The sequence below is a fragment of the Passer domesticus genome, chromosome 32, assembly GCF_036417665.1.
Source record: "Passer domesticus isolate bPasDom1 chromosome 32, bPasDom1.hap1, whole genome shotgun sequence".
Taxonomy (NCBI): domain Eukaryota; kingdom Metazoa; phylum Chordata; class Aves; order Passeriformes; family Passeridae; genus Passer; species Passer domesticus.
This window is the reverse complement of record NC_087505.1, coordinates 2,261,438-2,286,230: the sequence shown is the minus strand read 5'-3', so window position 1 is coordinate 2,286,230 and position 24,793 is coordinate 2,261,438. Positions and strand designations below refer to the sequence as shown.

The following is a 24,793-nucleotide window of genomic DNA, read 5'->3' as shown; positions in this document are numbered from 1 at the left end:
TATATTTATATTTATATTTATATTTATATTTATATTTATATTTATACTTATATTTATATTTATATTTATATTTATATTTATATTTATATTTATACTTATATTTATATTTATATTTATATTTATATTTATATTTATATTTATATTTATATTTATATTTATATTTATATTTATATTTATATTTATATTATTATATAATCTAGAGGTTATTTACAGCTTTCACCTTCTCCACGCCCAGTTTTGAGTTGGGCTCTTTCAGAGGGCTGGCAGAGGACACAGCTCACCTCTGCTGGGGCAGAAAAGGAGCCTCCTCTGCACCCTTCAGGGCCTCAAAGGTGCCAAGACAGGCAGGAAATTCTCCCATTCCTTTCACCCCAAACCCCGGAGCACTGCTGGGCTCTGAGGCCGCAGTGGGGACACCAGGAAATATTTATTTTGGTCACCTGGATAACTTCAGCTGCCTATTAGGGAACGAGCACAAAAACCTCCAGGAATCCCCTTCCCCGAGCCTGGAGCTGCTCAGTTCTCCCCAAACCCTGGGAGAGGCAGGGGAACCATCTCACCCTGCACCCCTGGGGGAGCTGAGCTGCTCCAGAGGGCTGGGGAAGTGCTCAGGGACAGCCTGGAGTTCAGAGGTGAAAATATCGGGGCTTGGACACAAACACCCCAAACCTAGCCAAGCCAGAAATGAGCCCAGCGCTATTTTGGGTTTTGCTGGTGTCCACTGAAAGATTCAATTCCAGATTGGTGCAGGGATGGCAGCAATCTTTTAATCCTTCCCAGGGGGATGACGAGCTCCCCTCTGCACTTGTGCACAAATTGAAGCTGTTGGGGATCTCACCCCTCAGTGGATGGAGCTGGCTGGACATTTTTCTGATAGAAAATGACAATTCATCAAAGGCAAGATGTCATGCCTAAACACAGTCCGTTCCTACAAAGAGCTTGTTTTGAAAGAGGAATTGTGAGGGGAGAAGCACTGAAACGAGATCAACACATTTTGCTTTGGGCTTTTCAAGAAGGAACACTGAGCTTGTTGGGAAAAAAAAAAATCACTTTTCATTTTAATATTTCACATTAGAGAGTCTAAAGTAATTTACTTTGCAATTTCACTCTGAGAAAAACATTGAAGTTTCATCTCTTGTTCTTCCTCAGAAGTGGAAGAAAGGGGGAAGGAGAAGGGAAGAAAAACTCCAAGTATTGCCAATGAATTTAAAACATCCTCTTCCCCTTCCGGCTGTCTTAATGAGATCAGCCCTGAATCTGTAGGAAAAATCCCATCCCAAATGTTTTCTCAACAACAACAAAAGATTAGAGGTGGAAAGGAGCAAGTTGGTGATCAGTTTTTTGGTGAGGGACAGGGAGCTTTTGGTGAGGATGAGCATGAGGAGGGCCCTGGGATGGGGGAAGGGCCCACCTGGAACCACTTGTGGTCGATGCAGCATCACAGGGAGCAGCAGCAGAAGAAGTCTGCACCTAAGGCCCTCCCTTGGGTGGGAACAGCCCTGAATCACCCCAAAAAACCAGCTCAGGGCTCTCCCAAGCCCCTCTTTTCAGTGGGAGCAGCTCTGAACTCCCCACAAAACCAGCCCAGGGCTCACCAAACCCTTTCCCTTGGGTGGGAACAACACTGAACTCCCTAAAACCCCTCTTTTCAGTGGGAACAGCCTGGATCACTCCACCAAAACCAGCCCAGGGCTCCCCCAAACCCCTCCTTAAATGGGATCAGCCCTGAACACCCCACAAAACCAGCCCAGGGCTCCCCAAACCCCTCCTTAAATGGGAGCAGCCTGATCCACCCCACAAAACCAGCCCAGGGCTCCCAAAACCCCTCTTTTCAGTGGGAACAGCCTGGATCACTCCACCAAAACCAGCCCAGGGCTCACCAAACCCCTCCTTAAATGGAAGCAGCCCTGAACTCCTCACAAAACCATCTCAGGGCTCCCCCAAACCCCTCCCTTGGGTGGGAGCAGCCCTGAACACCCCACAAAACCAGCCCAGGGCTCCCCAAACCCCTCCCTTGGGTGGGAGCAGCCCTGAACAACCCAAAAACCAGCCCAGGGCTCCCCAAAATCCCTCTTTTGGGTGGGAGCAGCCCTGAACACCCCCAAAACCAGCCCAGGGCTCCCCCCAAGAGCAGCCCTTCTGTCTCTGGCTGCTTCAGCGCCAAACCTCCAGCCCAGGGAGCTGCAGGTGAAATAGGAAGAGTTGGAGAAAAGCAAAGTGCTCCTGGATGAGCTGGAGCAGCAGCTCAACCCGCAGGGGCTGGAGAGGCAGCAGCTGAGCAGGGCTGCTCCAGCACCTCCCTGGAGGGAGAATTGAGGTGCACTTCTCCTTGAAGGAGGATGCCACAAGGTGCTGGAGATCTACAGCAAAATTGTGCCCGGATGGGTGATCAGGAGCCGTGCTCAGGACTCCCTTCCACCCAAGGGCCACTGTCACCACCTCCTAGAGCCTGCCAGGAGAAAGCAGTGGGCACAAGGAGGTGCTTGCTCCTTCCTGCTGAGCGTGCACTCAGCACCAGGCAGCCCCAGGAGGAGAAACACCAACCCCAACCCTTGCAGCTGCTCCTGTTTTGGGAGAACACTCCCAGCCACAGGGAGTAAAACAGGATGGAGCTGAGGGAGACACCGTGCCCTGCTCCTCCCTGGAAGGAGAATCGAGGTGCACTTCTCCTTGAAGGAGGATGCCACAAGGTGCTGGAGATCTACAGCAAAATTGGGGAGATGGAGGCCTAGATGGGTGCTCAGGCTGCTGCAGCCCTGGGTGGGACTCCCTTCCACCCAAGGGCCACTGTCACCACCTCCTAGAGCCTGCCAGGAGAAAGCAGTGGGCACAAGGAGGTGTTTGCTCCTTCCTGCTGAGCGTGCACTCAGCACCAGGCAGCCCCAGGAGGAGAAACACCAACAGCAAACCTTGTAGTTGTGTTGGGGAAGATGAAACGGGAAAGCCTTATAAATATGATTGCCTGGCAAAAGATTTTGAGAATATGGAAACTATAAGCGAGATTGAAATGAAAGCAAGCTTTGAGATACCTTAGTTACTGAACAACTGGAGAACAATGGTATGGCTGGCTGAAGGTAATCTCCTTTTGATGGAACAATCCCCTCTGCTTGCAGACAGGTGCAAGGGTCAGAGCACACTATACTATCTTTCAGAAAGGGTCCAAAGAGTCATTTTTAGGGTTTAAAATGTGACACAGTATGGTAATGTAATGATCCTTATAGGCTGTATGTAAATGCTGTAAGGTTTGTATCCTGTATTAGATTGGTTAGTGAGAATTAGAATATTCAACACAAAAGATTTATGGTATTGTAACAGGAACTTCTCTCTCTTTTTCACTCTTTCTTCCTCTCTCTTTTACTCTTTTGCTCTCTGTCTTTCTCTCTTTACCACGGGATGGCCAAGCCCCGGCAGACACCGTGCCCTGCTCCTCCTCTCAGCACCTGCCTGGGGTGAGCTGTGCCTCCTGCTCCCCTGGCAGATTTTTCACCCCCACAATGGCTCGGGGGCGATGCCAGGCACATCCCGGGCTGGATCTGCCACCCCTTTTGTGTGAGGACATGAAAAGCCCGGAGAGGCTGGGGTGGTGCTGGGGCACCGGGGGCTGTCAGAGCGTGATGAGTGGCTGAGCAGCGTTACCCGTCTGGCACCGGTGCCCCTCACCACGAATGCCATTGGCACAGCTCTGCACAAACAGCTTTTCAGGGCTCTCCCGGCTGCCATAGAAACCCCCGTTCAGCTGGAAGTACATTAAAGGGTGGCGCTGGCCCTCGCTCTGAATTCATCACATTGTATTCCACCGGGAAAAGAAAAAAAAAAAAAAAAAAAAAAAGGAAGAAAGCCCACCCCTTTGTGCCTCTGCCTTCGCTTTCTCTGTCCCAGCGAGATGGTCCCTCTGGGGTTCATTTGGTGTTGGCAGTGGCATCCCCCTCCCCAGGCGTGGCACAGCCCTGGGAAGGATCACTTCACCCCACCAGCCCTCACCATCAGGCCTCCTCGCACTCCACCTCCCCAAACGGCACCAAGGAAGCACCAAAAGGTTCCTCAGGATCGTTTCAAAAAGCAGAGATGAGAAAATGGGGGAGGAAATCCCTCCCTGCCCCTGCAGCCTGCTCTTCCCTGTCGTTCCTCCCCAGAGCTGCAGACAGCCACAGGACAGAGAGGGACTGGCAGCCAGTGGGTCCCACCAGGGGTTTTTGGGAAGCAGAGACAGATTTGGCACACACAGAGATTTGGGCACACACAGATTTGGGCACACACAGAGATTTGGGCACACACAGATTTGGGCACACACAGAGATTTGGGCACACACAGATTTGGGCACACACAGATTTGGACACACAGATTTGGGCACACACAGATTTGGGCACAAACAGATTTGGGCGCACACAGAGATTTAGGCACACACAGATCTGGGCACACACAGATTTGGGCACACACAGATTTGGGCACACACAGATTTAGGCACACACAGATCTGGGCACACACAGATTTGGGCACACAGAGATTTGGGCGCACACAGAGATTTAGGCACACACAGATCTGGGCACACACAGATTTGGGCACACACAGATCTGGGCACACACAGAGATTTGGGCACACACAGATTTGGGCACATACAGATTTGGGCACACACAGAGATTTGGGCACACACAGATTTGGGCGCACACAGAGATTTAGGCACACACAGATTTGGGCACACACAGATTTAGGCACACACAGATTTAGGCACACACAGATTTAGGCACACACAGATTTGGGCACACACAGATTTGGACACACAGATTTGGGCACACACAGAGATTTGGGCACACACAGATTTAGGCACGCACAGATTTGGGCACACACGTGTTTGGGCACACACAGATCTGGGCACACAGAGATTTGGGCACACACGGATTTAGGCACACACAGATTTGGGCACACACAGATTTAGGCACACACAGATTTGGGCACATACGTGTTTGGGCACACACATATTTGGACACACAGAGATTTGGACACACAGATTTGGGCACACACAGATTTGGTCGCACACAGATTTGGGCACACACAGATTTGGACACACAGATTTGGGCACACACAGATTTGGACACACAGATTTGGGCACACACAGATTTGGCCACACACAGATTTGGCCACACAGATTTGGGCACACACAGATTTAGGCACACACAGATTTGGGCACACACAGATTTGGTCGCACACAGATTTGGGCACACACAGATTTGGGCACACACAGATTTAGGCACACACAGATTTGGGCACACACAGATTTGGGCACACACAGATTTGGGCACACACAGATTTAGGCACACACAGATTTAGGCACACACAGATTTGGGCACACACAGATTTAGGCACACACAGATTTGGCCACACACAGATTTGGCCACACACAGATTTGGCCACACAGATTTGGGCACACACAGATTTAGGCACACACAGATTTGGGCACACACAGATTTAGGCACACACAGAGATTTGGACACATAGATTTAGGCATACACAGATTTGGGCACACACGTGTTTGGGCACACACAGATTTGGGCACACACAGATTTAGGCACACACAGATTTGGGCACACACAGATTTGGGCACACACAGATTTAGGCACACACCCCCCTGTCCTCACAGAACCAGGCTGGAAGTTTCCAGCTCGAGCAGCAGCAAAAACACCACCTCAAACAGAGATGAAATCATACGTGAGGCACGATTTGAAGAGGAACAAACTCGATTTTCCCCAGCTGCTGAGCAAGCTCACCCCCACAACAGGGGCGAGGTGGCTCCAAACCCCTCTGAGCTGTGCAGGGCAGCTTTGCCCACCCTGTGCAGCCCAGGGGAGCCGTGGGGCAGCACAGAGGTAATTTAGTCATTTCAGGCACATCAGCCAGCACGAGCTGGGAGTCACCAATTCAAGCAGATTTCATGCCCTGCCACTGCCCGTATCTCTCTATCAGGGAGGCCAGCAGAGATCAGAGATCCTGCAATCCATGGCAGACCTTCAGCCTGCCCTGAACCACCACAGCCAAGAGCTGCTGAGCCCCAGGACGTTCCACGTTCACACCAAGTCAGAAGAGTCCAACTGTGCCAGTCCAAACCCAGCACTTTGGGGTTATAACCTGAGCTTTGGGGTTATAACCTGAGCTTTCCCTTCCAGAAAGGGAAAACCTGCCTGTTTCTTGCAGGGTTTGCTCATGTCTTTTAACAAATTCTCCTCCAGCCTCGTCATGTCCCATTCCACCCCCACTCTGAGGATTTAATTTTGTTGGATAATTCCTCCCAGGGTTTTCCATTCCAGCGAAAAGGAATCAGTTTTGCTCCAATTGATTGGCCTTTGTTTTTAGCCAGAGCAGTCCTCAACCCTAAACTGACCTCACTCCTCATTGCTTACCCAGCACCCACAGAGGTGCCTGAGCACAGTCCCTGCCTCAAATCTGCCGTGAAAGCATTGCTTAAATTTAAAAAAAAAAAAAACCCTCGCACCAATTTAATTTTTAAACCATTTATTTTACCTCCACTGACAATAAAAGCAGAAAGGATCAAAGCCAAGCCCTTTTGTGGCTCGGGGTGCCCCTTCCATCAGCGCGCTTTGTTCGAAACACCCTCAAAGAAACTCTCATTTTGGTCAAGAGCCAATTATAAAAATTGGGTTGGGGGTTTGCTTAGCTTTAGAGGTGCAAAATTGTCATCACATCTGTAAAGCTATCAAATGGGCCTGCACAGGAGGCAGAGGGAGGGGAGCCTGTGCGTGGAGGGGATGCTCAAAGGCCGCTGCAGTTTCTCCTCTGTCCTCGTCCCTCGTGCCCAGCAGCATCTCCCCTTCCAGGCTTGGCTCCTCAGGACCACAGCACAGCGTTTCTGGCCTCTGAAACCCAGCTCTGAAGCTCAGCTGATCCCCACGGACACCCTGGGGGTCTCAAGTGGAAAGAGGTCCCAGTCACAGCCCCGCAGACCCCAGCAGGAATGGCCTGGACCGAGCTGCAAAGAGAAACCCAAAGCCCTCGGAGCCACACGTGGTGCTGGGTGGCACCGTCCCACTGCCAGACTCGCTGCCAGGACACTTGTACCCCGACTGATTTGTTAACTCACCCCCCTCGTGCCCACACCTGCAGCCCCCACCCCACGGAGGCGCAGAGGGCAGAGCCAGGGGGTCCCCCCCGTGTCCCGGGGGGGGCACAGGAGCCCCACTCGGGGCCGTGCCGCCACATCGCCCGGCTCCACGTCACCGTGGGGGGACCCTGCCACGCTCGTCTGGCCGCTCTCTGCCGATCTGCATCACAAAAGAGCCATTCTTGTGAACTTGGGCGACCTCCCGACCTCGCCAGCTCGGGGAGTGAATGGCTTTAGTCTGCCACGACCATCATGTCACTTTGATTAGTGCGTGAATAAACTCTCAATCCCGGCCTGGGGGAGGCAGGGCTGGCAGCAGCCGCTCTGCTCGCCGTCCCGCACCCCGGGGTGGCCCCTGGGGTCCCCCCACCCGCAGCACCTTGGTCCTTCTGCCATCTAAACAAATAGCACCCTGCCCTGCCTGCCTGCACCCATCCCCTCCTGTGCCAGCTGCCCACAGCACCTTCACAGGGCAGAGTTATGTTTAAGGATGTTTATTTTAATCATTTCTTTTAAATCAATTTATTTGTTAAAAATCAATTTATTTGTTAAAATCAATTTATTTGTTAAAAAAAATTTATTTGTTAAAATCGTTAATTTAATCAATTTATGGGGAAAAAAATGTTTAATTTTAAGGGAAATGCTGTGAGTTTTCCCCGTTAGCTCAGGGCTCAAAACTCAGGCAGCAGCTCCAAAAGCACGGAGGGAATCTCCCTGTACAAGCAGTGCTGGAGCAGACTGGGCTGGAGGCACCCAAATATCCCATCAGCACCTGGAGGGGTTTGCAAAGGAGCCTCTGGAACACGGGATTGTTCCCAAATTGTGCGGGGAGAGGGCAGCAAGGGCATCACCTCTGCCCATGCCAGGGCAGGATCTCCTGGGTCTGGGTGAGGCTCAGCCCTGTTTCTGTGCCAGCAGGCAGCCAGTGCCCCTCAGCCACAGCAGGGCTGGGTGCTGTGGGCACATCTGGGTGCCCCAAGGATGCCCTCAGCTCCTCCACACCCAGCAGCCACCACCAGCTCCACAGGAATGGCCGCACAATCCCCCTCCCTCCACCAGCTCCAAGCATCGTCTGGGGGATCAAAAAGTCCCCAAGAGCTGCTAGCAAGCTTCTGGGCAGGCAGATATTCGTGATTTTGGGGGAAAACCTGGGGGATCTCATCTGCCAGGAGAGGTGCACCTCAATTCAGAGGGCAAGCTGCAGGGTGGGAGCAGGCTGCTTCTGAGGAAAAACTCCTGCGTGTCCCTCCCACAGCACGGAATAAACCCCGAGCTGCTCAGCACCCCTCAAACCCGCCAAAATATCACCAGTTTTAAGCCTAAAAATGCAAGATCTGTAGGAAAGGGTGAGGAAGACAGTAAATTAGGCCCTGCACAAAGGGTTCTACATGGGAAGCTAATGACCTTTTGTCTCTCCTGTCTGCAGACGGGCCTCATTTGCATGTATGCAGTTGGAATAATCTCGTCCATATTTCAAGCGTGTGGCTGCATCCCTGCGTCCTCCTCCAGAGAGGTTCCCTCCCGCTGTGCATGCCATTATCTGAGTGCAGCCACTTCAGGCTGCCTTTAAAGCCACCTAGACACCGGGCTGCCTTCTCCAGCCCTGCAGGAGCCTCTCCCCGGCGTGGAGAAAAAAAGGGTTTGAGGCCTCACGTGTGGTAAAACAGAGGAGCCCTGATGGGGTGTGGCTGGGGGACCCCAACAGCAGAGCCCACACCTCTGGGGAGCATCCCTGGGCTTTGGGGAGCTGCTCCAGCCAGCAGCCACCCCTCTCCTCCTCTGGGGACCGGGGCTGATCTCAACTTTATGGACACCAAACATTTTACCAGACCCCTCTGCTGCAAGCTGCAGTCCTGGCATGCCCTTTGTTTGGTGCTTTAAGGATCATTTTGATGCAATTCCCAAAGGAAGTAGAAAATATGGGTGTCATTGAGGTCTCACCTGTCCCTCCTCACAGCCTGGAGGCCCAAGGGGAGCTGTGACCCTGGCTGGGGACAGCTGGTGTTTACTGGGGCCAGAGCAGCTCCTTGCAATGCCCACAAACCCGAGGGGAAGGGCAGCCAGGTGGCTTTGGCAGGGCACACCTTGCCCAGCAGAAGCAGTGGCAGATTTTGCCCTCACCCAGCAGAACCAGTGGCAGATTTTGGAGATTTTGGCCTCATCCACCTGGCACACCTCACCCAGCAGAACCAGTGGCAGTTCTTGCCCTCACCCAGCAGAACCAGTGGCAGATTTTGGAGATTTTGGCCTCCCTCACCTGGCACACCTCACCCAGCAGAACCAGTGGCAGATTTTACCCTCACCCAGCAGAACCAGTGGCAGATTTTGCCCTCACCCAGCAGAATCAGTGGCAGATTTTGCTCTCACCCAGCAGAACCAGTGGCAGATTTTGCCCTCACCCAGCAGAACCAGTGGCAGATTTTGCCCTCACCCAGCAGAATCAGTGGCAGATTTTGCTCTCACCCAGCAGAACCAGTGGCAGATTTTACCCTCACCCAGCAGAACCAGTGGCAGATTTTACCCTCACCCAGCAGAACCAGTGGCAGATTTTGCCCTCACCCAGCAGAACCAGTGGCAGATTTTGCCCTCACCCAGCAGAACCAGTGGCAGATTTTGCCCTCACCCAGCAGAACCAGTGGCAGATTTTGGCCTCCCCCAGCCTCACCCAGAGAAGGATCAATCCCAGCTCAGAGAGCCAGAGAAATGCCACCCCGTGTGCCAGAACCCCAGAACTCTGAGCCCTGCTGTCTCCCCAGTTCCTCCCCAGCCCTTTGCAAGGCTTGCAGCAATAAAGATGAAATCTCTCCCGTTTTGGGGTGCTCCAGAGAGCCCCAGGAGCCGGGCTCAGCCCAGAGCACCCTGCTAACAATGACTCCTCCCTGGGAAGGCAGCGCCGTGGCAAACACAAGCCCTCAGACAGGCAGAGCTGTCAATCCAGCCCCCATCTCTCAAAAGATTGATTAAGGACAAAAAAAAAAACAAAAAAAACAAACAAAAGAGAAAAGAGAACTTATGGACATGAGCTGAGAGGCGGGGAAAGAGGGGAGGGGAAATGAGCTGGGCCAAGTTAAAATTCCGACAGAGAAGTTGCAGCTGAACTATAGAGTCTAGACAAGCATTCACAGCCCCGGCCCCGATTGTTATAGAGCCTCTATTGTCTTAATTAACCATTTTAGCTGCAATGGAAGCAGACAAACCTTTTCTTCTCCATCCCACCCCTCCTCTGCTGCACACTCATGCAGACAAACACCACCAAGTCAAGTGCTTTGATTTAAAAACCCCTGGGCATATCCACACACACACCTTCTTTCGGGGCAGAGCTTTGCAGGGTTCGTTGAGAAAATCACTCGCCAAACAAGCGAGGGGAGAGGGGCGAGCTGGAGGTGGGGAAAAAAAGAAATGCAAATCCTGACGCAACATGAATGGGAACAAATGGGTTGATTCTTTTAATCTCCTAATGTGCTTAATAAAGCATTATTGCAATGCAAATTTTATTTTAATGCTGTACATATTTTATTTGACATGCTGGTAATTTTAGTTGGCTGAACAATCCGTTGCTTTGTTTTACTGAGTTATTTCTGTTTGGGGGGATATTTTTGAGGGTATCATGGGACCTCTGCCAACCAATACCCCCTGGGAATCTCTGCAGCACTCTCTTCAGAGGCTTAAGCTAAAATAAATAAATAAATAAATAAATGAGAGGGCCAAATTCTCCTCTCGTGACCCTGATAGAAATGCAGGAGCACATCTCGCCCCTCTCTCTGAACCCTCATGAGCTTCACAGCCAATTTTCGCTCAGCCCACCTTGCCCTCCTGCCATCCCATCCCATTTGCACTCATTTCGTGGGTTTGCTGGGAAAATCCTGACCAGCAGAAGGTTCCTCTTGCCACGGGCACCAGCGTGAGGGGCTGCCCCAGGTGCCCAGGGAAGGGACACCCACACAGAGCCCTGCTGGTCCCGGGGTGCTCCAGCCCAAACCAAAGGCAGGGAAGAGCCTCCCATTCCTGAATCCAGCCTTCTGTAGGTTTGGGATTTGTCTGCTCATGAGGGTGACTGTCCCTGCAGAAGGGATTTGCATGAGGCATTTCCCATTCCTGCCCATATTTTTTATTAATATTGTCCCTCTCCCACCATCAACCAAAACTTGGCATCAGCAGCAGCTTCCCTGAAGGAAATCAGGGGGTTACAAACACCAACCAAACCTCGCCTGGAATGGGGGGAATCTGCCTCGTTCTGTGCCACAGTGTCAAGGTACAGACCTGATTGCTAAAGAAAGAAATTAGTGACAATTATAATCATCGTGCTGGGCTGCAGCTCTCTAATAGAAAACTGTCACTTTGGAGGATAAATACAGTCAGGAGCTCTGTGTGTGTGTGTGTGTAAGCCTGGGAGCACTCCTGAGTCTGCCCAGAACGGGGCTTTTTTTTCAGGACAGCTGAGCAAGAAACAGCCTCCCACACATCAGAAGAACTTTATATTTATATTCAAGAACTTTATATTTGATATAAGGAAGGAGGTTTTCACAGTGAGGGTGGTGAGACTCTGGCACAGGTAGCCCAGAGAAGGCTGTCCCACCTCTGGAAGTGTCCAAGGCTTGGCTGGACAGGGCTTGGAGCAGTTTGGGATAGTGGAAGAGTGAGATGGGTTTTAAGGCACCTTCCAGCCCACACCATTCCATGGTTCCAGGCAGTGAGCCCAGGGATTGCTCTTCTCCCCCACGAGATGAGCTGAAGGGCAGAGAAAAACCCACATGAAGCACTTTAGGAGACACGAGGTGGAGAAGCACAGCAAAGGGGGGCAAAAGCACTCTTGGGGTGCCCATGGCAGAGTCTGCAAGCCCTCCCCGTGTCACTGAACTCCTCCTGCCACCCCCTCAGGGCAGGTGGAAACGCAGCTCCCAAGGGAGCCAAATCTTTTGCAAAGGGTTTCAGTGCAGAGGGAGAACTCCTTTCTGCAAGCCTGGAAATTCAGATCCCAAATGTGTGTGGCAGGTTTGGGAACAGTCAGAAAGCTCTCCCTGCCCTCCACTCAGGCCTACAAGTGCCAAGCCTTTGCAGCAGAAGGTGTGGAAACCAGAGGCACAAAGGGGGCAGTGCTGCTCCCAGCTCTGAGGAGCTGGGACCCCTCTTCAGCCAGCTGCAGCACTTTAGGGATGTGTCAGGAGCCTTTCAGTGCCTGAGCACCAGCAGGGAAGGGCTGCAGGAAGGATTAAGGGGATTAACGTGGTCTGGGAGCTACTTCCAAGAGATTTGCCACATTGGAGAAATCCGGGCTGCAGTGCGAGAGGCTGAGCAAGGACCCTTGCCCTTGCTGAGGGAGCAGGGAGTTTGAGAATCAAAGGAGGTCCAAAACACATCCTGCCCTGTGCTGGTCCTCCTCAAGACCTGCCACAGCTGTTCCAGCCCACTGAGCTGCCACTGGTGAGCCCAGGATGCAGAGCAGCATTTCTGGGGAGGAAAAACCAGTGCTGTCCAGCCACGTTCACAGCCAGGTCTGCAAACTTCTGAATTGCCACCCACTTCATTCCTACAGGAACAAGGACCACAGAGACCCTTCCCTTTGTGCTGGGGAGGCCTTGGGGGCACGAGCCCAAAGGTGTGAGCTTGGCCTCCAGCCACCCACCAAAGGGCAGCCAACAAGTCCAGCTGGCACATCCCTTCCCACCCACGCCACCTTCTCCAGGTGGTGACCACTCCAGCCACAGCGAAAGAAATTTCCTGGTGCTCTTCCAGAAGTGGATGTCCTACAGAAATGATTTGGGTCACCAGCAGCCTCAGTAAAACCTTTGACACCATCCTCAGCACTTTAGATCATAGAAATAGCAGGGGCAGAGCTGCAGTGCAGGACAGGTTACGGCATGGACACCACCATGGCATGGACATTCACCATGGCATGGAGACCCATCATGGAATGGACACCACCATGGCACGGACACGGAATGGAAACCCACCATGGCATGGAGACCCATCATGCCATGGACACGGCATGGACACCCACCATGGCATGGAGACCCACCACAGCATGGACACCACCATGGCATGGAGACCCATCATGCCATGGACACGGCATGGACACCCACCATGGCATGGACATTCACCATGGCATGGACATTCACCACAGCATGGAGACCCATCATGGAATGGACACCCATCACAGCATGGACACGGCATGGAGACTCACCATGGCATGGACACAGCGTGGAGACCCACCATGGCATGGAGATCCACCATGGCATGGACACCCACCATGGCATGTACACAAACCACGGCATGGACACCCACCATGGCATGGACACCCACCACAGCACGTACACAAACCACGGCATGGACACCCAGCACAGCATGGACACCCACCAAGGCCTGCAGCATGGCCAGAGACCCACCATGTCTTCCTGGCAATCAGGCTGGCCCCTGCCCTGATGGCTCATGGGTCCTAGGTGTCATCTCCTCAGGCCCACAGGTGGATCACGGTGTTTTTCTGCCACCCAGCTGCTGGCACTCTGCTCAGTGACCACCCAGAGGGGTGCTGGGGGCCCGGAGCAGGTGGCCTGGATGTCACATGGAAGTTCTTTTGTGTGCACACTCCAACCATCACGTGTTCCGCCTGCCCCGTGTGTCCTCCAGCCATCACATGTGTGCTCCATCCACCACGTGCATGCTTGGTCATGCTCCATCCATTACAAGTTCTCCAGTCCTCAGGAGCCTCCTCCAGCCATTACACACATGTTCTAACCCTCACGTGCAGGCTCCACCCATCACCTGCATTCCTCATCAGTCACAACCATCCTGCAGCCATCACATCCATCCTCCAACCACCACATCCATCCTCCAACCATCGTGTGCATCCTGCAACCATCACATCCATCCTCCAACCATTGTGTGCATCCTGCAACCATCACATCCATCCTCCAACCATCACATCCATCCTGCCACAATCATGTCCATCCTGCAACCATCGTGTGCATCCTCCAACTACCATGTGCATCCTCCAACCGTCATGGGCATCCTCCAACCATCACATCCATCCTCCAACCATAACAATACATCCTGCAACCATCACATCCATCCTCCAACCATCACATCCATCCTCCAACCATCACATCCATCCTCCAACCATCGTGTTCATCCTCCAACCATCACATCCATCCTGCCACAATCACGTCCATCCTCCAACCATGATGTGCATCCTCCAACCATGATGTGCATCCTCCAACCATCACATCCATCCTCCAACCATGACAATACATTCTGCAACCATCAAATGCATCCTGCAACCATCACATCCATCCTGCAACCATCACGTCCATTCTTCAACCATCGCATCCGTCCTCCAACCATCGTGTTCATCCTGCAACCATCACATCCATTCTTCAACCATCACAACAATTCTTCAACCATCACATCCATCCTCCAACCATCACAATACATCCTGCAACCATCACATCCATTCTCCAACCATCACATCCATTCTCCAACCATCACATCCACCCTCCAACCACCGTGTGCATCCTCCAACCACCCAGGCCCAGCCTAGGGCGGGCACAGCCAGGTCCTGTGCCCTGGGAAGGGTCTGGAGAGGCCCGGAGGATGGCAAGGCTGTTGTTGGCCCTGCACGGTGCACGAGACGCTTCATCTTTGTTAAAGCCTCCAGGCATGCTCTTAATGTTACCCCTCTAATAATAATATTTCATCTGCCTTATCTGATTAGGTTAGGCTCATTTGATTTTTGCAAAACACCTTTAATCACCTTGCAAATTCCCCATCATTACAAACAGAACCACCACAAACATTATCGGCAATCTGAGTTTTATTTTCAGCAATCGTTTTTTTTTTTTCATATGCAAGAAAGACAGTTGTAAAAAAAATAATTTTAAAAATATGAACAAGACAGAGGCTGAGAAAACATTAACAAGGCCCTATGCTTTCTGCTAAAGTGCCTTCATTTCATTATCATTAAATTTGCCTAGTAATTAGATTTCGGTGCATGAATATTTTAAAAAAATGTAACAGACAGGCTGTCAAAAAAAAGCACGACAACATCAATTCGATAATTTTTTAGACAGAGACATTCATAAGCAATTAACACAGATTTCCTGGGGTTGGAGACTCTTTTTCTTTCTTTTCTTCTTTTTTTTTCCTAATTTTTCCTATTCTTCCAGCATTATGTTCTTCACCTGAAATTAAAAGAAAAATAAAATTACTGTAAACATCAGCTCTTTCTGCCCTTTTTTCCCTGTTTGCTAACATGATTTCAGTGCCATTTCCCCCTCGCTTAGCATGCTCCAGCACTCCTCCCCCCACCTCCCACCCCAGCCTTGCTAAACACGGGCAGGCACAAGGTTGGGTCATCCATCAGACCTCCCCACTCCTGCAGGACCAGATTAAATTAAGGTTGCATGAAGCTTCTGTCTTGATCTTCAGGCATTTCTGCTGAAAACAGTGATTTTGATCACTATTTGCATAATGCACAGTTACGTATTCACTGGGTCCCTAATTATACGATCTGTGTTCGACACCGCTCCCGACGCGGGGAGGCTTGTGCAGGGCATACCAACCACTGCTCGCAGCATTCCTGCTCCTGCTCGGCCTCCAGGTGAGCCCAGGAGGATCCATCCCCTCCCTGCAGGCTGGTGCCACCACCAGGGGTGGCACAGCCCCGTTTGCCCTTCCCACCTTGTTTGTGGGGGACACACCGAGAGCGGTGCCAGGCCCTGCCCTGCAGCTGCCAAAACAGAGCCTTTGTCCTCTCATTCTCATCCTCTGCGATGGATGAGGCCCACCAGCCTCTCTTGCTCATCCTGAATATTTCCAACAGCATAAAAAGGTGGATGGAAAGCAGCACAGTCCAAATTTCCCCCATTTTTTATGTCCTCAGCAGTGCCAGAAGAACCCCACAAGCCAGAAGAAAACCCAGCCAGGGGCTGTTTGCTGAGGTGATTCAAGGTCTGAGCTGCTTTGGAGGTGGGAGAAGCACGTGGGAGGTTTAGTCCATGCCTGGACCCAGCACAGACCCCAGGCCACATTTCCCAGATGACTGATGCAGCACCACTGACCCCATGGAGACGCCCAGGAAGGAGCTGGTTGCTCACCAGCAGCTTCTTGCACTTGCAGGGGGCAAGTTCCCACTCCATCCTCAACACTTCATTTGGAAACCAGCAACATTTGCCGGGATTTTCGTAGAATTGTGGAATGGTTTGGGTTGGAAGGGACTGAAAGCTCATCTCGTTCTACCCCTGCCATGAGTCTTGTCCAGCCTTGGACACTCCCAGGGATGGGGCAGCCACAATCTGTTTCATTTCAGACAAAGTTTTCCAAGTGTTTCGTTCTAAATCAGGTCCAAACCCTGAAATATCCAAAGACACCCTGCACAGGTCCAGCCCTAGTTTCAGTGGAGCCCTTGGGATGCCAGCAGACCTGGCGTTAGGGGTGTGCTCTTACAAGAGAAACATTATGCAGTGAGCCCAACCTGGGCCAGCCCACCTGCAGACAGGAAGCCAAAATTACCTTTTCAGGTGTTGAAGAGCACGATCTAGAGCTAAGAGGTGTGCTGAGAAGACAATAAACAAAACCCCAAACCACAATTATTTACCTAAACATAGGGGATGTTTAATAGCCGTGTCTGTGTTATTTTTTTTTATTATTGTTATCATCATGATCATCATCTCTGGCAAATTAGGAATACACAAAACAGCCACACACAAAGAAAATCCTGGACCTCAACTCAGGTCATGCCTTCCTAAAATCTCCTTTGCAAGGTTTTATCGGCAAGAGCAGGGAGTAGAAGCAGTTGGTACAAGCAGCTGAAAGACCAAATCAAAAGCATGTGAGCAGATTAAAGAATCAATCTCTCCGTTTGATGCAGAGGAAATCCCACTAATTATAAAGAAGGGGCTTATTTCCTGGAGTCACTCTGTTTGAAGTCATCAAAACTAGTAATACTTAATTACTCTACTTTATGGAATATATAACATCGAGGCCCTTCGCCACTCGCCAGCCCACTGCTGCCATGGCTGGCGCTGGGTTTCCAGGGGCTGTGGTGATGTTCCTCCTCTACCTGTGCCCTTATTTATTCAAATGAAGCCCTTAACAGCCCTCACATGAGCCTGCAGGGAAGCATTTAAATGTGCTTTAAAAGGAGGTTATAATGAAAAAAAAACCCAGAGTGATTTAGCCCTGCGAGTTACCTGGCTATTACTGAGATGTGTGTGTGCTGCGTGTGTGCCAGCAGGCTCCTGCAGAATCAGGTACCGAGGATTAAACCAGGCTGAAGGTATTTGCCTCATCCTAATCCCTGAAAAGGAAAGGGAGCTGACAGGGCCGTGACTGGAACACGGCCACTCGGACCTTGCTGAGCCAGCTTTGGAGGTCCAAGAGCGAGCTGCCAGCTCCTGGTTCATGGGCACATCCAGATGACACCTGTGGACGGGTGAAAAAGCACAGTCAGGTGTCCTGAGGAAATGAAAGGAGGCAGGGGATCTTCTCAGAGCTGCTGTGAAGAGATCTAAAATGGAGCACTTCATGATTGTCCTCATCTCTCCAGGGCAAATCTGGTCAGGATGTGCTTTGCTCAAGGGCCAACAACACCCAGTGTCCTCAAACACCAAGGTAAAGCTTGAGTTACTGCCACTGGGTGATTCACATGGAGGGAATCCCAGATTCCATTAAGAAGTAGTGATAATTCTATTTTTACAGGTTGAGAGAAACCTTGGAAAATGGGGGAAAACTTTGGAAAATGGGGGAAAAACTTTGGAAAATGGGGGAAAAAAACCCTTGGAAAAAAATCCCCCAAGAGGTTCAGGCAGGGAAAGGTGAGTAAGTTCCTTTTTGCCATTCTTGGTGTGGTTTCATACTGATCTGAGTATTCCCAATTGCATCCCTAGCCCTGATGCTGCTCCCAGCACCTGAGTCTGCAAGCAAAGACTCCTAGTAGGGAACAAAACCCCAAAATTCTCTCCCAGGACACCGTGAGGTTCCCTAAACCCAAAACTTTTCTAAAAGCAAACTCCAGGGAGCAGGTATGGTGGAGAGCTGCCCATTTCCATGGCTGGGGAGCACCAGCAGAACCCAGGGATGGGTTGGACTTGCTCAGGTCTGGCTGCTTATGAGACTTTTCTCAAATTGCTCTTTTTCCAGCTAAGTAAATGATGAAGGGGAGGAAGAGGAGCACAGCTCTTCCTTCATCAGCACCTGCACACACCCACCTGGAGATGCAGGAGCTGCACAGACACCACCAGTGGCAATGACAAAACCAATTATTTCCAGTGCTCCATCCTGGAGCTTCTCCCAAATAACAGAGTCCAGCAGGGAGAGCACACGGAGATGTGGAGCCATGAGCCTCTGTCTGAAATTCTGCACATACCGTGGCACCAGGAATGCCCCAGGAATGCTGCTTTGGAGTCATGAGGCCTCACAGCCAGGAATTGTGGGTGAAAAGGGTTTGTTTCCTCTAAGACAGAAGGGAAAGAAATCTGCTAAGCCTTGGTTTGACCAGACTGGGAAATGCAACTGGGCTCCAGACTAGCTCAGCTGGCCTGAAAAAATCCCTTTTAAGATGTCTGAGCCTTGTAGAAGCATAACATGTCTCTAAAAATCCCTCTGCCTGCATCCCCTTGCAGTTCTGCTGCTGCTGGGAGAACAGGTGGGTGCTGTGCTGAACAGCACCCACAGGGCAGGGATCAGCAGCACCTGCTGCTCCCCCTGCTCTGGCTGTGCCCTTCCTTGGTGGAGATCAGGTTGCAGAGAGGCCCCAGCACTGCTGGGCTCTGGGGGAGGATGGGATGCACTGAGGCATCCACACAGATCTGGGGGATGAGGGTTCAGTGTCCAGCCTGGTCTGCTCTGGGGTCCCAAGGACTGCACGGCCCTGCCAGGACCTTCCCTGCTCAGTGCTCTGCTTTGGAGAGCAAGAATCCACCCAGAGGGGCACAGCTCAGAGCTGTCTTTTCTCTTTTACAGGCTTGGGGGGCGTGAATCAAAATATTTCCCTGAGCAACACAGAGAATTCCAGCATTTCACCCACTGCTGGTGGTGGGAATAGTTCAAGCAGGACCTGAAATAAAACTCTCACATTTCAGTCCCTCTGGAACTGAGAAACACCCACAACAAGCCTATAGCTGATTTTTTTTTTTTTTTCTTGCCTCATTTCTTCAGCTCTAAGATATCAAAGGAGAAAAAGGATCTGCTGCAAGGCAAATATCCCTATCTTTGCTGGCTGGCAAGAGACCAGGAGGGGACTGTGTTTTATCCAAAGAGGCTTTCCAAGGCTGGACACATCCTCTCCTGTGATCTATCAGGGCCCAGGCAGCAGCAAGGAGAGGACACAGACTGCTCAGACCTGGGACTCAGCCCTGCATCTCCTGCTGCAGGTGGGAAGGAGCCTGGGCTGCTTCCCTCAGGGCTCTGGGCAGAAGGATGGGTTTAATCCCCCTGGTCCTAGCCCTGTCCTAAGTCAGAGTTCCAAGATGTTCTAGTGGCAGAGCACAAACTAAACTTTGGCACACTGCTCTGAGACCTCAGGCAATGCACCTTTTCCCCTTCAACCTCAAAACGCGGGCTCAGGCCGAGGTGGGTTCTGTGCCTGAAAAATAAACACACCCACAAAAGACAAACCTTCCTGTAAGAGAAGGACAAAGGTTTAAATGCTCTGCTCGAGGGGTGTGTGAGAGGGTCTGGCTCTCCTGCTGGCTGGCCCTGGAGGAAGGGGTGAGTTGGTCCCCACTGCCATCACAGAGCGAAGACCTCGCCACAGCCTGGCTGAGGTCTGTTTGTCACTTTTCCTTCATTATTTGCAGTTTGTACACAGGCGTCATTAGGGATTCATTCGGTTTCCCTAGCAGCAGGCATTAGTCTGGCTTCCCTTTCCCCCTTCTCTCGCCAGCGCCCTTTATTTTTAGTGTCTTATTTACAGTTTGACAGAGTAACTGTAACCCTTGCAAGCTACTCCAGCGGCTTTAATCGGGGGAATAATGAGTCCTGTCTGGCGATGAATAGAATTTAGGGGACAGATTGTTCCACACTCGCCCGGTGGGGTAATTTATTTATGTGCGCACTTGTCAGGAGGAGAAAGGGACGGGGGATCTGTATGCACCGAGGACATTGCCGGCGCTGAAAGGGAAGGGAGAATGGAGCCAAACGCCCCAGATCCCGCTGCACACCCCCCCGCCCCTCCGGCAGCTGAATGCCTCCGGTGGCCGTGAACTTGGATGGGCCGAAAGCCCCATTCCCAGGCCCTCGGCACGTCAGGGCTGCGGCAGCGGGCTCGGGGCTCCAGATGGGTCCGGCCGCGGCGGGCAGCCCTCCCCGGCACTGCCCCGCATAGCCGCGGCACGGGGAGCAGCCCCATAGCAACCGTACAGTAGCGGGAGCACAGCGGGGGTCTGGGAAGAGAGGCAAAGCCCTCGGAAAAATACAGGATGGGTCCAGACAATGGCTCTCTCTCATATCATAAATTACACGGCAGCCACAAAAAAGCGAGCGGATCCTGCCCTCTCGTCCCCGCTCCCACAGCCCGGGCGCTCGCTGGACGCCGCTGGGCATCCCCGGGCATGGGGACTTCACAAGGGGAGCACCTCCAGCCCACAGCATCCCCTTCAGCCTTTCCCTGTCCCCTCAAAGCACGTTTCATTTGCTCCACAGCTTTTCTGCTTCCTGAGCACCACCTCGCCTGGTGCACCACGACTCTGGTCCTTCAGCCACTGCTGGCCCAGGATTGGAGAGGAGCAGCTCCTGGTCCAGAAGCAGGAGGGTTTCTCTTTCTTTTGCTCTGGAGGGAAAAGTCCCTGGGAGTGTTTTTGCACCTAGAGCTGTCAGCAGCAAGGTCTCAGCTCAGTGACTCCCAGGAGATGGCTGGAGCTGGACCAGGCTGCACCACAGCCATCCCCGGGCTCCCGGGCAAAGCAGGGCACTGGGATCCACCAAGCTCCAAGGCCACCCCAGCAGGAGATGGCCCCCAACAGCAGAAAGGATCCACCTTGCAGAGCCACTGAGAAGAGGCAGCACAGGAGTGCAGGGGGTCTCTTTGCACCCCCAACTGCCAGGGTAAAAGAGGGGGGCTCAGGCTGCTCACCCCCACTCAGACATGGAAGTGCTCAAGCTCCACCTGAGTTTGCTGCTCATGTCCCTTAAACCTCTCCCTGCTTGGCCCAGCTCCCACCTCCACTTGGTAACTAACCTCAAAGTTAGTCTAGAATTACATTTTCTACCTCAGTGAGGACTCATTTTAAGTAGCCAGTGTGGTATCAGGACACTCCAACTCTGTCAACACCCTTTTGACACCAGTGTAGCCGTTCTGGCTGCAGGGGATTTGCCTTCACTGCCCTGTCAGGAATGAGGCTGACGCCCATTACCAGGATGGTGCAGAGCATTTTCCTGTTCCTGGAGTTTTACCAGTTTACCAGCATACTGGGAGAGAACTGGGTGAGCCACATGGCTCAGAGTCCAAGCAACCACCCAGACACATCTCACCCAGCCTGGGTGCCCCTCACAGATCAGGGGGCTACAAGGACCACGGGTTCTGGCTACCTTAGACTTCATGGAAGCAGCAAGTTCGTGGGCAGTGCAGAGGACTAAACCAGGCAGAAAGCACTGACATCACATCTCCAAGCCATGGAACAGAGAGCCAGTCTTCTCTGACTGTGCACTGGAGCAGAACTCGTGTGATGGTCCTGGCACTGTCACCATGGCTGAGGCCAAGGGTGATGTGCTGGCTGCTTGGGAGCCAAGATCTGACCAAGGGTGCTACAGCTGGAGAGAGCCCTCAGCCAGCACACGCACCTGAGACGCACCTGGGGGTCTGCCAAGATGGGGACAGTGTCTGCTCAGACCCCCAGACAGGACCTCACCCCAGGGACCCTGCAGCAGCCCCCGGCCAAAGGATGCTCCAGCCCAAGAGCCGATTTCTGGGCAGAGAGGCTGAACCCTCTCCTTGCTCAGCCGAGCTCAAGGCGGGACAAGAGTCCTTAAAAAATGCGAGAAAAGGTGTTTGCAGCGGGAAGCTGTCTCTGCCGAGAGCTCTGGTGGGTGCCCTGCCCTGCTCCGTCCTGCCGAGGGAGCAGAGCGATGCCGGTCCCAGCCAAACCTGCGGCACCGCCGCGTCGGGCCTGGGGAGGGGGACCCTCCTCCCGGGTACAATGACTGTCTATTCTGCTGATCACAAGCCTAATCCTCTTTGGTTTTTAATTGGCATTTGGGCTAAGCTGATTTAAACCTCTTCACCTTGTTGGGTCCCCCCTCCCCACTTCTTTCTTTTCTTTTTTTTTCTTTTTTTTTTCTTTTTTTTTTTTTTTTTCTGACCAAATAACAACGCTGCCATCACCAAGTCCCCGGCACAATGACAGCTTTGTGCAAGGGCGAGAGGAGAGGAAAGGGAAAGGGAGGGGGAGAAGGGAAATGTGCTGAACACACTCGGAAACAATGCAGAGTTTGTGATTCAGACTTGACCACTGGCAAAGGACCCGCTTCAGCTGCGCCTCCATAATAAACACACTGTCCCTTCCCAGCTCCTCCTGGGCCAGCTGCCCACCGGTGTGGGCTCTACCTGCCATCCCCATCCCTCGAGGTGGATCCCTTCCCCACGCCCCAGTGCGACCCACCACGGTGGTGCCACATGCCCAGGCTCACCAGCGAGTGCCCCACAGGGGAGTGGGCAGGGTGGGCATGTCCTGGTGTCCTCTGCACCCTGGCTGTGCCTGTGTTGGTGCTGTGTCCCCACGCCGAGGCCCGGTGCTGGTCAGCAGCCCTGGTCAGCCTGGACAGGCACTGGTGTAAATCAGGATCCACATCGTGCTCCAGGCCAGGGTCTGCCAGCAGAGCAGGAGAGGAGGAGGAGGAGGATGAGGTGGGATCAGCCGTGGTGAGGGGCTTCTGCTGAGGGTCCCTCTAGACAAGGTCCTGCTGGCAGCTCCTCGTGGTTTTTGGAGGGTGGGGTTTTCCTTATAACCCCCACTCCTGAGCCAATCTGAGCTAAAACCAAGCACAACAGAAACACCTTTATTATTCCCTTTTCATTTAACAGGAAACCCCCTCTCCCCTGTTTTTGTTTATTCCTGTGGATGAGACAGACACCTTTCCCAGGGATTGGGCATTACAGGTTAACAAACCCACAAAAAAAGATATTAAACACAGAAAAAAAATCCAGATGTTTGAGACTTTGGGCCAAATGGTCATCAAGGAAGGTTATGGTGGCCATGGAAATTTTGGTTCCTCTTTTCCCCACCATGTGGTCCCCACGAGCTCTCACCAGTCCCCAAGCCCTTGCCATGGAGACACTCAGCCCATCCTGGCAGCCTGATGGTGCCAGACCCAGTGTAAGTTTAGGGAAATGCTTTTTAAAAAAATCCAAAATTTTAAAATATCCCCTTACCAGGGTGTTCTCATGAAATCTCACCAGGGCCAGAGACAATTTGTGAGTCAGAAAATGAGCAGCAGGTAGGGTGAGCCCACGTCCAGCCTGGTAAGAGAGAGAAAAGAGGATGTTAAATGTCAGACCAGTGTTCTCTGGCTGGATTACATCAGGACAGGGAAATTACAGCCACACTTCTGACACGAAAGGGGAATGAGGAAGAGAGAATTATTCTGGAAAACTCTCAACATCTTTGAAACTGGTTTCCTAACTTACGATGCCTCTGTGGGGCCTGAGCCTTGTAGGGAGCAAGAGGAGCTGGAGTCTGCTCTGGGGCAATTTGAAATGGCTGTTTGAAATTAAATGAAATTTGAAATGAAATGAAATTTAAAATGAAATTAAATTTAAAAATTCTCATTGCACCATTTCCCATCCCTGCCAGGTATGGTTCCAGCCAGTACCTCACTGCAGTTGTGTGGCAAAACCAACTCCACGTGCTCAAAAGCTACAAACATGACCAAAAACCTCTAAATCTAAGTAAAAACCCACCTTCTTTATTTTTTTCTTTATGTTCTGGGGAGCTGTGCTCTCCAGGCCTCCCTCCCTGCCCAGGGCAGTGACTGCTGCACCAAGACCCAAAGCCAAACCCAAGCCCAGAGCCCCCTGAGGCTGGGGCATTTGTCCTGGCTGATCTGAGCACTTGAGGGCAGAGTCCTGGACCAAAGGAGGAGCCTCTCGGGATGCACTCTGTGATTGCCACCCTCAATGCAGCAGGAACCCAGTGAAAAAGCTCATCCCTGCTTGAAAATACCAAAACTGAGCAGCCCTGACCCTTTGGAAGCCTTGAGATATCCTCACAGTACTGTTTTATATTTTAATAAAATACTAATATTCACTTTATGTACTTTCCATGTGTATAAACTCTGTGTAGTGGTTTTGGTTTGCTAGTTTAAGATTTCTCTGCCTCCAGCTGTGGCTACTCACAGGTTGCACATGGATTTAGATACTCAGTGCAGAATTGATGTGGTTTAACTGAGGAAGAGCCCAAAAAGGAGCTTGTTCTGCTGGCCTTTAGTCCCATAAATCACCTCTAACACTACAGAAACCAGAGACAACGTGACCCTGCGGAAATTCAGTGGTGCCCAGACCCATCCTCTCCTCCCAGCTCTGCTTCCGTCACATTCCTGTGCCCCATCCTAGGGAAAGAACCAGAAAAAAGGAAGGGAAAAAAAAATCCCCCTGCACAGCCTGAAGTTTATAAATAAAAGCAGTGAGAAATGGACTAAGTAGCTGCAGCTTAGTCCAAGAGCTAAGAGCCTTAGCGCATTTTTGCAAGTTTTAGG

At 51.8% G+C, this 24,793-nt stretch overlaps 1 protein-coding gene across 5 annotated transcripts in view; it reads right to left on the bottom strand.

Annotated features, from left to right (window-relative positions):
* Positions 1-14,900: 14,900 nt before the first annotated feature.
* LOC135288400 (basic proline-rich protein-like) overlaps positions 14,901-24,793 on the bottom strand; it is a 29,929-nt gene continuing 20,036 nt past the window's right edge. For 3 of the 5 annotated variants that reach the window (XR_010351528.1, XR_010351527.1, XM_064401786.1), the window contains exons 4-6: positions 23,472-23,558; positions 22,730-23,071; positions 14,901-15,285 (exon numbers count right to left, since the gene is read on the bottom strand). Coding sequence is in view for 2 of the 5 variants with exons in the window: in XM_064401786.1 (XP_064257856.1) it covers positions 23,482-23,558 (77 nt within the window). In the remaining 3 variants the exon portion in view is untranslated. The remainder of the gene's footprint in view (positions 15,286-22,729; positions 23,072-23,471; positions 23,559-24,793) is intronic. The other 2 variants (XR_010351530.1, XM_064401785.1) reach the window with 1 other exon arrangement.